The following is a 14,254-nucleotide window of genomic DNA, read 5'->3' on the forward strand; positions in this document are numbered from 1 at the left end:
CTGCTTTTTTGTTTATGATTCCTGCTTTAAATCTGTTGTAAAGCGTTCCGATACCCTTGGGTCTGGCTAGCGCTATATGAAACTTCTTAATAAATAATAAATAAATCATTGCATTCAGTGTCTTTGGGGGCAGTGGGAGCCCTAGAACCCCTCGCTGAGGCCTCAGTCATCTTCTCCCACCTTGTCGTGTCGTAGCACAACAGCCGACGGCGAAGGGGTTAACTGAAGGCGGACGGGGGTTTATGGGCGCTGTGAAGAAGCCATAGATGGCGAGGCCTGGACTTTGGACGGGAGGGGCAGACACAATAAACATCCTGCAGCCCAGCACACTCAATAAAGACAGCATTACTGATAAGAGCCTGCTTGGTACAGGATGCCCGGTGGGGGAGGGGCAGAGGGGGAGATAGTGGGGCACAGGGCTGCTAAGTGAGAGCTGTCAGAGGAAGGGAGGAATGGAAGGAAGAAAGAGGAAGGAGTAAAAGCGCAGCAGGGAGAAGGAAAGAAAGAAACAAGCACTGGCAATGCTAATATGCCTGGCTTTAAATGGGAGTGCTTCCTCAGTCAATGATGGGTTTAGGCATTCAATAGCTCATCATACATGCTCTCTGTCACTCATCTTAGCACTCATTCATCCATTCATCCACCCACTGACTCATTCTTGCATTCACCCACTTATGCAACCTTAACATACTCACGCACAAACTCAAAAACATATGCAGAATAAAGTAAAAGTAGAAAAGAAAACAAGCTGCTACGCAAACAGCCAAGAAAATTCTTGCAATAATAATTAAAATTAAACAGCAATGAGCAGCTTTCTTCCTATGTATTGTACACGGTGTTTCGTTGCTTTAACATTCCAGCATGGCTGCCATATTTTGAACCAATGTGTTGGCCATCTTGGAATGGTAAAACAGTGAAACTATGAACAATACCAATCCATGATGGTAGCCTGGTCTGGAAGCTGTGTCCTTGTGGGATGTGGCGCTCGATGTGTTTTTTGCCCTGAACTGCGCCCTCGGGGCAGCAGTGGGTGTGGCGGACACTGGAAGCTCAGATTTACTATCCTAACTCCAGTACTAGAATAGTTGGGGAAAGTGTAACTTTCCCCCAAATATTCCTGGAGGCTTATTTCCTATTCTAACACCAATCCTGGAATATTTTGGGGAAAGTCATAATTTACCCGAGTATTTTTAGGAACAGTTGAAAAGTAGTAATTTTGAATTGCAGAAAGTGCTGGCCTGAGCGCAAAAACACCATGAATACCATGTGTAGCGCACTGCAGATGAAATGAGGAGTAAGCGAGCAGTATGTTCGCACTGTGTGGAGAGCAGTCGCGTGCTCTAAAAATAACAACAATAAAAAGATGAGAAGGAAAGAAATTAGAGAAAAATATATGAAAACTGAAGGACTGGCCAGTGGCACCGAAGCTCACTCATTTTCAGGTGAATGTGCATGTGGTGAAAAAATTCTGTCACTCATGGAGCAATAGAGCCAGTTTATGAAGAGGATGGCATATTGCCCCCTACTGGATGTTTTCATGATCGCAGAAGCGTTCAGCCATTGACTCTATTGCCATGTGAGTGACAACATTGTTCTAATTTGGTTTATTTCAGCTTCCTCTTTTTATTTATTATTTATTTATGGTGCATCAATTTCAGCGTCACCCAGAGACGCTTTTCAGATGACCCCCACTGCGCTTTGGGCTACCGGCTTCACTGGGACTTGGACTCTCGCAGTTCTTCTTATTTACCAGCGTTGGTTGGAAAGGCCGGCATCTTGCCATCAAAACCGGAGAGAAAAGAAAGCAGTTTTGGGATTATTAATCCCATGCCGGGTAGAGCACATCGAGGTTCATCCCCTGCTCAACAGACTCTCTGGCCGAGTTGGTTGCGGTGGTTTTGGGGGACCGGAGGAGGTACTGGACAATTGGCACACCAAAGAGGTACTTATATCACAGTCTCTGTGGGGCTCACGCTGTTCCCTGCCCCCCTGCAATGACATTGTCACCATCTGTGTCTCGCTCATGCACCAAAGGTCAGAGACTCCATTACGCTGTATTCTGGGACATGCAGTCCTGTGCTACACTCAAGACTGCTCACAGGTGTGTGGAGGCTACTGCAAGGGGCGGAGCTGGCTTGCATCAGCAAGCGTTCAGATAAGGGAGTGACTGGCAGCATGGGATTTTACTCGCAGTTTGCTTTGGGCGCTGAAGAAGGCAGGAATCTGCCGAAATGCATTCGCCGCATCTGTGCTAAATAAACCAGTGTCTCCTACTGTTTCCTCCTGGGTCGCTGTCTCTCTTTTCTTGGAAGGAGGTTTGGTGCATATATATATATATATATATATATATATATATATATATATATATATTATTTTTTTATTGCAAGTTCCTGGCAGATACATAAGCCTGTCAGATCTTCCAACCAGGTTCTAAAAATAATTGTTACAATGCAAACCTTCTTCCCCCAATGGTTTATCAGAGGGGGTAATCAATACCAACATCTATGGGATTTCAGTTCCAAAATGCATTTCTGAAGGCTTAACACGGTAGAAAAACAATACATCTTTAAAAACCTAAAAGCGATGGAGAACTCATCATGATGAACTGGAAAAAACAGAATATAAGAGATGCCTGACACATTATAAATTCTCACTTCGGAAAGCTAAAATCGCCTTCTGCACCTCAAAAACAGAATCTTCATCTGATTTGTCAAAAGAATTGTATGCCACTATAGCCCAGCTCACCACTTCCAGCCCTGCTATTTCCATGGATCCATCTCAATCCTTTTGCACCTTGCTAGCAGACACATTTTGTGGAAAGGTGGAAAGTGTCTCTAACCTCCTTGCTTTCTACAATCCCTGTAGCAATACCTTAGCAATTTTCCAGTTCAGCACCCGGGTCTCAATCTATTCTTAATTGCTTCATGCCTCCCACATGGAACATAACATAACATGTGTATTTGTAAAGCGCACATTCACCTGTAGGTATCTTGGCACTGAATAACAGATGTTCATTGTTACCCAAGTCAATGGTACTCATTTTATCGACCTCAGATGGATGAAAGGATGAGTGGACCTGCCAGGATTTGAACCTGAGACCATGAGGTTGAACACAAGCCCTTGCAGTGGAAGCATTAGTCCTTTGAGCCATCAGACCCAGCCTAAGAGGCCTAACCAGCCTAAGAGGTTGTATGAATGCTACAGCTTGCCAGCTCGGGCTCACCACTAGACCCATGCCCTCCTAAAATGGTCAGCCATGTTGCACCTTCATCAGGTCTCCATCTGACAGACATCTATCAGCAGATATGCATATCAGGTGTCTTTCCTTCCCAGTGGAAGGAAGTCTCCACCCTCCCACTACTAAAAAAGCCCTCACTAAATCCAACGGAACCTAATAATTATCGACCCAAAGCCGGTCTACCACTTGCGGCTAAGGTCATTGACAAAATCCTGAATGCACAACGAATGGAACTTATTTTAAACAACAACCTCCTGGACAACACCCAATTCGGATTTTGGTCAGTTCATAGTATCGAAGCCGCTCTTATCAAAGCCACCGAGAAAATCAGAGCATCGCTCGATCGAGGTAACGGGGCAGCCCTGATTTTATTACATCTCTCAGAGGCCTTTGATACGGTTCGCCACTGACTTTTACTTGATCGTTTGATTTCAGGGGCAGCATCCGGAACAGTCTTGAAAATTTTCAAATCATTCCTGACTGATAGAAAGCAATCAGTGCGTCTTGGAAATTTTACATCACCCTCCTTTTCCTTTCCATGTGGGATTCCACGGGGATCATCGATGAGCCCTACGCTATTCAATCTTTACGTAAGGGTAGAGCCGAAAGAATGGGTCAGATCTGCTAGTGGTCTAACATCCTATGCAGACAACACACAAATTGTCGTCTCGCTTTCACAGGAAATACAAGACGTCGCCTTCAATTTTTGCGATTGCATGAGAGCAATCAGCAGTTGGATGTCATCTAACCGTCTCACACTAAATTCCACCAAAACAGAGCTACTCTCCGGAAGTCAACCACCGCTTTGGTCCCATAATTAGTGGCCACCCGAATGAGGCTCCCTGCCTCTCCTGGTTAAATCCGTTGAAAGTCTTGGAGTTAAAATTCACACAGATCTATCTTTAGTGGCGTAGCTAGCCCTTGTGCCGCCCATGGTGGTCACTGCTTTTGCTGCCTGGCGGCAGCATGAGTCAGCAAGGGGGCCCCCCTTGCTATGCCACTGTCTCTCTTACAAAACTCAGGCCAACTCTGTTTCATCTGCTGCCTTTTTTTACCTTAAAGCTAATCAAAAAGATCCTGCCCTCTATTCCTGTTGCCCTACAAAAATCAGTAATAACATCTCTGGTGCCGTAGAAACTCGACTACTGTCATAGCCTCTATTTAAATTCACAGAAATACGTGCTAAAAAACTTCAGACAGTACTAAATGCCACAGCAAAAGCTCTCTTCAAGCTTCCCGAATACCACTCGGCTTCCACAGCGATCCAACAGCTTCACTGGCTCCCAGTCAGGGCCAGAATAATTTTTAAATCACTAGCCCCCAGTTTCATCAAAGTCCTCCATGCGTTCTATCCCCCTTTTCTCACACTTCCGCAAAGCGCTCAAAACATTCTTGTTTGCCCAGGCCTACCCCTGCTAACTTCCTTGGCCCTGTCTGTTCTGTTCAGTAGAGCTCTCAGCGCCAGGAAGCCGTTTGGCCACCGTGCGCTCTATAAATACCTTATTTCATTTCATTTCATTTCATTTCATTTCCTCGTTTGCGAGTCCTTAATAGCGATTATTAAGGAATCGCTATTAAAGACTCGCAAAACGGGATGCATGTAGAAATCACAATTTTTCTTGCGATTTCTACTGCTTCCTTATTTGCGATTCGCTAATTGCTAATCGCAAATAAGGATTGACTCCCCGTTCATTCCTATAGGCCTCAAGGCCCATAGGAATGAATGGGGAGTCATTCCTTATTTGCGATTCGCAATTAGCGAATCGCAAATAAGGAAGCGATTTCAAGGGTGTCAGGGTGTCCAAAGGACACCCTGTAGCACCCCTGAAATGGTAATTTACACTGGTGTTGCGCACACACATGTCCAAAGGACATGTGTGTGTGTAACATGCAACTTAGAAAAATGCACTAAAGTGCATTTTTCTAAGTTTTCGCTATTTACCCCGTAGTTACACTTCGCGGTAAATGGCGGCCCCATATTGCGAACTTGCAATTTTCAAAAGGTTTATGAATTGCATTTAAGGAATCTCTAATTGAGATTCCTTAAATGCGATTCTTCGCAATTTAGCGAATTCTGTAATTGCGATTTTTGCATTTGGGATGATGAATCCCAAATGCAATAATAGCGCTCGCAAATGGCCAGATTCTCAGAATCTGGCCCTTTGCGAGCCGATTTTGGCTTCATGAATCTACCTGTAGATGTAGTCTGTAAAGCCATCCATGGCCAAGGTCCAGACTTCCTGAGATCGGCCTTCTCCATCTACTTTTCATCAAGACCTCTGAGATCAGCCTCGTCTAGACTTGTGCCAGTTCCTCATTTTAGACAAGTTAAATTGGGCGGCCGTGGATTTGTATTGAACGCATCCAAGGCCTGGAACTCTCTCCCCCTTGTTATCAAATCTCAAGCTAAGCTGTTAGTCTTCAGGAAGGCTCTTGAGACATGGCTTTTTACTTTACATTAATTTCTAGCCGCCACGGATTGCTCAGGTTTCTCACTCAACTAGCGCCAAGACATCTTATTGATATTCAAGCGCTTTATAAAACTACTTAACATAACATTAAAAAGTATTTAGTGCACTACTGCTATGCCTGACCAATGCCCAAATATGGGGGTTGGCAGCACCCAGTGTGGTGGTATCAGAGCCTGGAAACAGTCAAGGTCCGGCGGCAAACATGCACCTAGGCACAGCCGTCTTCCATGCACACCTGAGAGTACTTGCCTTCAGAGGGTTGGGTACAGGACCTAGCCAGAGGCCATGTGTGGCAGGGGTTGGCAGCTTTCAGAGGGCAAGGTACCCAAAAGAACTAGAGATGCAATGTCTGCGAGTGAAGCAGCAGCTCTCGCTTCCTCGTACAACAATCCAATTACTGTCACCCTCCAATCCAAAATTCAGGTGATCACCGGACTGGGTAGAGACCAGGCCCTTCTGAAATCCCCTAGAACCCCGGCCACCCGCACTTTCATCCCCACAGCCCCCCGAACGAAGCAACCTGAAACAGAGATGACCCCCACCAACTGCATGCTCATAAAGTGCAGATCAGCCACCAAGCATACCACAGAGCTAGCAGAATCCATCCTCACCCACGACATAGACATAGCATTCATCACGGAGACACGGCTAAATGATTCCTCCTTACCACTCATGGATACTCTTGTCCCCCCAGGTTTTGCAATCACCAACAAAGATAGAAAGGACCAAAGAGGCGGAGGCATAGCAATCATCCACAAAAACAACATTTACGTGACGGAAATAGACTCCTTCAACTACAACACCTTTAAATGCCTAACCGCCACCATTAACACTAGCAATAACAAAACACTAATCTGCCACCTTATTTACCACCCCAGGCAACACCACCGCATTCACTGAACACCCGTCCAACCCGGTTGCCCACTGCTCTCTCCGAGACGCGAACAACCTTATTCTGGGTGACCTCAACCTACACTGGAATGAAGAAAACAACCTGATAATCCAGAACCTGAAGGAGCTGCTACAGAACAACAACCTTACCCAACAGTGCTTAAAGGAAACCCACAACAAAGGATCAATACTAGACGCCAATATCACCCAGCACGACACTGTCACGATAGACCGCACCCTGCCCGTGGACTGGTCCGATCACCAGTTAATCCTATTCCACCTCACTCAACAGATCACACTCCAACTCCCCATCCAAGACCCTCCCAAATGGACTAGAAACCGTACTCAGATCAACATGATTGACCTAGAGGGAAGGGTTAACTCTCTCTCACTGCCTCCATGGATGATCTTTCCACAACAGAACTCACCGCCCACTACAACACAACCATGACATCCATTCTAGACCACGTAGCCCTCTTGAAACTAAAAAAAAAACAGGAACATCCCATCCAAATCCTGGTTCAACACGGGCATTAACAACGAAAGGAGACAACTAAGAACTACAGAACGACTATGGAGGAGCAACCCCTCCACAAGCCTACACGAGCAACTCAAAGCAGCCCGAAGGAAATACAAAAAACACATCAGCAGCGAAAAATCCACTTTCTTCTGCACCGCCCTGGATAACGCAAAAAACAGGCCCAAAGAAATGTTCTATATCATCAGGCAACCAACATCCAAGCCCCCTGAAACCTCAATGCAGATCCTCCAAACACCTGTGCGAAAACCTGAATGCCTCAAAGTTGGACAAATCATGCCACTACTAAAAGAAATAGGCCTTGACTCCAAGGACCTGAAACACTTTAGACCTGTCTCCAATCACCCCCTCCTATCCAAAATCCTCAAAAAATGCGTCCTCCTACACCTGACTGAGCACATGGATAGCATGAACCTTCTTGATCCCCACCAATCGGGTTTCAGAAAAGGCTATAGAACCGAGACCGCGATCCTTAACATAACAGACAATATCCACAAATCCCTCGATACCGACCAATGTTGCCTCCTCATTCTCCTGGACCTATTGGCAACCTTTGACATGGTTGATCACAAACTACTCATCAAGGCTTTACAAGAAAGGGTAGGTGCTGATGAGGTGGTCCTACGCTGGTTCTCCTCCTTCTTACACAGCCGCTCACAAAGGATAAAAAACCAAAACTTTACTTCCGACTCAGCAGGGGCAGGGCTCTCACCACAACTGCTCAAGATATACATGGAACCCCTCACCACCATACTTAAAAATGCCAACATCCCTTTCCACCAATATGCAGATGACACCGAGATCTATCTAGAAACCTCCTCCATAGATGACATTGACAGACTAAAAGAAATCCAACACTGGCTGTCTCTAAAGCACTTAAAACTCAGCCAAGACAAAACAGAGACCCTCCTCATCTCCAACAAAGAAGAGAACCCTCAAATTTCAGAATGGCTAAAAGCAATCGATGCCGTCAATGGTAATCTCACTTTGGCCAACTCCGTAACATCATTAGGAGTCACACTAGACCCAAAACTCGACATGGCCAAACACATTAAGAACTCTGCAAAGAATGCCTCCCTCAATCTGAAGCTACTCACCAAAATAAAACCCCTCATCCCTACCAAAGACCTCAAACAAGCCACCCAATCACTGGTGCTATCCAGACTCGACTACGGGAACGCAACCCTCACTGGTACAACAAAATCTCCCCTAGCTCCCCTCAAAACAACTCTCAACGCAGCAGCCAGAATGGACACTGGAATTAGGCAATACGATCACATTTCACCAGCACTCAGAGAACTAAAATGGCTCCCATTAGAGATGCGTGCCAGCTTCAGAACTTTCTGCCTCACGTACAAAGCCCTGCACACGGGAAAACCTGACTACCTGGCCGCCAAACTCAAGAGGGCTGGTCAGACGAGTAACACCAGGAGCTCCACTACCCTACTGCTCACCCCTATGAAAACACGCAAACAAAAAACCGCTGCACGGTCCTTCGCCGGAAACACACCCAAAATCTGGAACTTCATCCCAGCAGATATCAGGACTATCCCGTCCTTCACAGAATTCAAAATACACCTAAAAGACCTCTTCCTCACCCGCTCCCTCACGAACGGATAGCCACCACCTAAACGCAAATCCCTGCTCGCCGTAGCTCCCAGACATTGTATCACTAAGACCTACCTCCTCCTTGCTCTTTGACCCCTACCTGTTCCCCCCTTTCCAAAGAGGTTCAACCCAAGACAACGTGCACTCAATGAGGTCATCTCAGGACTCACCTATAACCTCAATGCTGCTCAGCACACCTTGACTTCCGAACCAATATGTATACTACTGCTCTATTGTATGACTCCTGCACTAAAACTGTTGTAAAACGCTCCGATACCCCCGGATCCGGCCGGTGCTATATAAAACTCCTCAATAAAATAATAATATAACTCATAAAGGTGCAGGCAGTGGCGTAGCAAGGTCAGGTGGTACCCGGTGCGGAAAATTTCTTGTCACCCCCCTCAGTGATGACACCCGGGGCGGCCCGCACCCACAGAACCCCCCTTCCTACGCCACTGGAGTTCAACACATTAGTCAGTGGGACCCCACTTCTTGGCAGGGATGAAGGCATTCACCTTGTGAAAAATAGTGGGTGGACGCTGTCCACCCGCGTGTACCCCGACTCGTGCCCTGCCTGTAAAGGTCAGGAGTAGGGTGGCGGGGTTAAGTTTGGAGGAGTGGGTGCGGCCTGAAACAGAATCTACTATGAGAGAATGGGGGAGGGGAGCGACGATTAAAAAAACGCAAGTCAATCAATCAATCATTTGTAGAGCGCACTAATCACCCGTAAGGGCCTCAAGGCGCTAAGGGGGGTGGAGGGGTGCAGCTACTGCTCAACAGCCAGGTCTTGAGGCATCTCCTGCTCCTGAAGGTCAGCAGGTCATGGGTCTGTCGCAGATGGTCAGGAGTTCCATGTCTTGGCTGCGAGGAAGGAACGGGAAAGGAGAGGAGGAGGAAGAGAAGATAGAAGGGTAGAAAAATGAAAGCTGTAAGGAAGAAGGAAAGAGGGAAGGGGGCACTGAGTGAGTGAAGCTGGGCACGAAGGTGAAGGTGGAGGTAGTGGTATGGGTGGGTAGGGGTGGGTGCGAAAGGAGGAAAGGAAGAAGAAGAAGAGAGGGAAGAAAGAAGGAGTGAAGGAGGAAAGAATGATGGAGAGCTGGTAGGGAGGCAAGGAGAGAAGGATGTAGAGATGGCAGAAGGAAGACAGGAAAGGAGGAGAGGAGAAGGAAGGGGGCACTGAGTGAGCGAAGCTGGGCACAATGTGAAGGTGGGGGTAGTGGTAGGGGTGGGTAGGGGAGGGTGCGAAAGGAGGAAAGGAAGAAGAAGAAGAGAGGGAAGAAAGAGGGAGTGAAGGAGGAAAGAATGAAGGGTAGCTGGAGAAGGGAGGGAAGGAGAGAAGGATGTAGAGATGGCAGAAGGAAGACAGGAAAGGAGGAGAGGAGAAGGAAGGGGGCACTGAGTGAGCGAAGCTGGGCACAAGGTGAAGGTGGGGGTAGTGGTAGGGGTGGGTAGGGGAGGGTGCGAAAGGAGGAAAGGAAGAAGAAGAAGAGAGGGAAGAAAGAGGGAGTGAAGGAGGAAAGAATGAAGGGTAGCTGGAGAAGGGAGGGAAGGAGAGAAGGATGTAGAGATGGCAGAAGGAAGACAGGAAAGGAGGAGAGGAGAAGGAAGGGTGAAGTGAAAGAGGCACGAAGGAGGAAGGGAGAGAGGAAGGAGGGATAGAAAGAATGAAGAAAGAGGAGGAACTAATGAAGGGAAGAAGGGAGGGAGCCAGGAAGATGAAAGGAAGGAACGAATGAAAAAGAGCTCGACAGAAGGAATGGAGAATGGAACACGATGACGCACTAGAAATAATGAAAGAACGCGAGAAAGAATACAAAGAAAAGAAGAAAATGTGAATGAAGGACAAAAAACACCTTTACAGCGTCAGAATGTGAGACAAAAGAAAGCGGCAGAAAGACTTGAAAGAAGAGACCTAGTGCACGAGACCCGAAGGGCGAAAAGGGGCCGAAGGCAGAGATCTCGAAGCATCCATCGAGGACTATTACCACATAGAATGAGAGGCGCTATATCACCACGTAGAATGAGAGGCGCTATTACCACATAGAATGACAGGCGCTATTATCACATAGAATGAGAGGCACTATTACCACATAGAATGAGAGGCGCTATATCACCACATAGAATGACAGGCACTATCACCACATAGAATGACAGGGTTAATACCACGTAGAATGAGAGGCGCTATTACCACATAGAATGACAGGGTTATTATCACATAGAATGACAGTGCCTGTCACTGTGCAGCGGGCGCTGAACCCACTGAGGTGTATTATCAGCAACGTGTCCTCCCTATGCCTGCTGAGGCGGAGGGCGGGGGTGCTGGCCGGCACCTACCTCCCCAGGAGCGGATGAGTCCATGCCCGCGGCCCAGGCACCGAGAGTTTATAACCGTCCCTGGCACTGCCACCCTGAGGTCTGCCGGACGAGAAGGAGAGACGAGGAGAGACTCCCCGGGCCTGGGGAGGAGCCTCGGGCCCCGCCCTCTAAAACAACACCTCATTCGGGTTAGGAAAGCCCCGGCGGCCCTGAGCGCCATACCCGGGAGAGCTGCCCGTCGAGGGAGGGCTGGCACTGCCAGGGGCAGAGAACGCCGGGGGCCCAGGGTTCAATCTCAGCAGTGACCTCCAAGGAGGCCACGCCCTCCTACAGCTACAAGACAAAACCCAGATGCTGGGGCTTTCCAGTGCATCACAGGAGCGGGTCAACCTGCCTTCTCAGGGGGGCGGGGGGCGAGCGGGCGTAAGGGAGGCTCCGAAACTAACAAATATTGTAGGCCTAGTGGGTGAGTAATGCCTCCACTGTAGGGGCCTATGTTCGACCTCGTGGTCACAGTTCAAATACCAGGGGATCCACTCAGCCTTTCATCCTTCTGAGGTCGACCAAATGAGTACCATTGAGCTGGATAACAATAAACATCTGTTATTCAGCGCCAAGAAACCCCGAACGTGCTCTTTACACATACTCATGTTATATTAGGTGGAGCTCAGTATGCCACCCTGAACTCATGTGGGCACAAAATGGGCACCCATTAGATCGGTATTACAGAAAGGGCTGTGCAAGCGTCTGGAAACTCCGTATATGAGCCCACCTATGAGGCAGACAGTGCCAGGTTCAGAGCGGCCTTTTATTCAATCGGGCATTTCCATGGGCGGAAGCGGGGGTTTGAGACCCAGTATCTCATCTCTTATTACCCAAGAAACTTGGGGCCCGATTCACAGAACTAACTTAAGACAACATCCTGAACTTACTACCATTATGGTATTCACAGAAGGCACTTACTCATTTTGGTATTCACAGAAGTTAGGAGTCCTAACTTTAAGACTCCTAAATGTCTTCTGTGAATACCGAGAGTCTTAAAGTTAGGATTTTTCTCAGTTTCGGAGTAGTAAAGTTAGGACTCCTAACTTCTGTAAATACCGAAATGAGTAAGTAATGTAATGTAATGTAATGGACATTTCTACCGCGCTACTTCCACTCCAAGGAGTATCTTGGCGCTTACACAACTCAGATGGAGGAGTTGGAAAGGGAAAAGGATGTCCTAATTTCTGCACACACATTACACAAGGGTCCTGCACAAGGCGTCAGGCAGAGAGAAGATCCAAGTTTTCAATGCCTTCCTGAAGGGAGCTTCTTGGGAAAAAGACCGCAAGGAGAGGGGAAGTTTGTTCCAGGCCTTAGTTCCCAGTACAAAGATGGATTTGCCACCCTTTGTGGCCAGTTTGAAATGAGGTGTAGTGAGTAAGTTCTGGCTTGCGGATCTCAGACAACGCGCTGGATAGTATCTTTTAAACCCCTTTCGTAGGTAGGTTGGGCCACGTTGGTGGAATGCCCTGAAGGTGATTAAGAGAAGTTTGAATAGAATTCTCTTCCCTATTGGCAGCCAATGTAGAGTGTTTAAGGCTGCTGAGGTTGGACCATCTGCAATTTGTGGAGAACGATTTTGTTTGCTCCAACATAGAGTCCATTGCAATAGTCCAGCCTAGAATTTATTAAGGCTACTGCGACTGTTTTCCTCGCCGAAAGAGGGAGAAGATCAAAGAACTTCCTAAGTGCTTTAATGATTTGGAAGCACATGCCTGCTACTGCTACATTATATTACAGATAATAGGGTTAGACCCATGTAGTCAGTGGGACCTGGGTAGTTAATCGTTATATATATAAGTGGTCCCAGACCAAACACGAAAAGCTTTGAGGAACAGTCACAGTGTTACAATTAAATTAATCAAAAAGAAAAAATTCAGAGTGCAAGGTGTTTTTATTTTCACCGCACTATTAAAGTCAATCAATGGTACAAAAATTATTTCACACAGTATATACAAAGTTCAATATGCCCACAGGGGAAAGGGAAGGAGTGCAGGGGAAAGGGGTACACATTTCATGATAGTTTATGCATCACTCATCAAAATTTCTCATGTGCTAGAATCTACAGGTTAAACCATTACACACAATCGTAAATCCCCATTAGAGGGGTCAAACAGTGCGCAAACATCAGAAGACGTTTCAGAATAGAAGCTCCTAATCAGCTGTAAACATCAGACTTATCCTTAGGAGTTCAGGGTTGTAGAAAAAAGTCTACGTTTCGACCCAAGGGATCTACTGTCCTACAACCCTTGGGTCGAAACGTAGACTTTTTTCTACAACCCTGAACTCCTAAGGATAAGTCTGATGTTTACAGCTGATTAGGAGCTTCTATTCTGAAACGTCTTCTGATGTTTGCGCACTGTTTGACCCCTCTAATGGGGATTTACGATTGTGTGTAATGGTTTAATCTGTAGATTCTAGCACATGAGAAATTTTGATGAGTGATGCATAAACTATCATGAAATGTGTACCCCTTTCCCCTGCACTCCTTCCCTTTCCCCTGTGGGCATATTGAACTTTGTATATACTGTGTGAAATAATTTTTGTACCATTGATTGACTTTAATAGTGCGGTGAAAATAAAAACACCTTGCACTCTGAATTTTTTCTTTTTGCTACTGCTACAGCCTGGGTTTTGAAGGATAAGTGGTTGTCGAATTTTATGCCCAGATTACGGGCGGATGCAATTGTGTTGGGTGGCACTTCAGCATCTAATGGCCAGCATGCTATAGGGGAGAAAGGATTGTTGGTCCCTATAGGTAGTATTTCCGTTTTTCCGGCGTTGCACTTTAAATGGTTATTGTTCATCCATTTAAATGTTGCTGCAAGACAGTCCCTAAGGTCTTCCTCGGCACCTGGCCGTTCCCTGTCCAACACCAAAATCAGTTGGGTGTCGTCAGCGTATGAAATAGAACTGATCCTGAATGACGCGATCAGATTCAGTGCCTTCTGTGAATACCAAAATGGTAGTAAGTTTTGGATTTTGTCTTAAGTTAGTTCTGTGAATCGGGCCCTTGAGGCCCAAAAACCCATCAGTTAAGGCTGTTGGAAACATTAAAGTCAATTTGAGCCCAAAGGCATCACAATCTGTGGAGGCCTTTAAACCACCCAACCCTTCCTTCCAGTCGGGCTCGGTCCCCATTGACTG

At 46.8% G+C, this 14,254-nt stretch overlaps 1 protein-coding gene across 1 annotated transcript in view; it reads right to left on the minus strand.

Annotated features, from left to right (window-relative positions):
• LOC147663467 (transmembrane protein 176A-like) overlaps nucleotides 1–11,324 on the minus strand; it is a 64,222-nt gene extending 52,898 nt beyond the window's left edge. The window contains exon 1 of the mRNA XM_086950427.1: nucleotides 11,081–11,324. Within this exon, the coding sequence (XP_086806553.1) occupies nucleotides 11,081–11,104 (24 nt within the window). The 5' untranslated portion in view covers nucleotides 11,105–11,324. The remainder of the gene's footprint in view (nucleotides 1–11,080) is intronic.
• Between the last annotated feature and the right edge of the window lie 2,930 nt (nucleotides 11,325–14,254).

The sequence above is a fragment of the Lissotriton vulgaris genome, unplaced genomic scaffold (genome assembly GCF_964263255.1).
Source record: "Lissotriton vulgaris unplaced genomic scaffold, aLisVul1.2 SCAFFOLD_904, whole genome shotgun sequence".
NCBI classification, from domain to species: Eukaryota; Metazoa; Chordata; class Amphibia; order Caudata; family Salamandridae; genus Lissotriton; species Lissotriton vulgaris.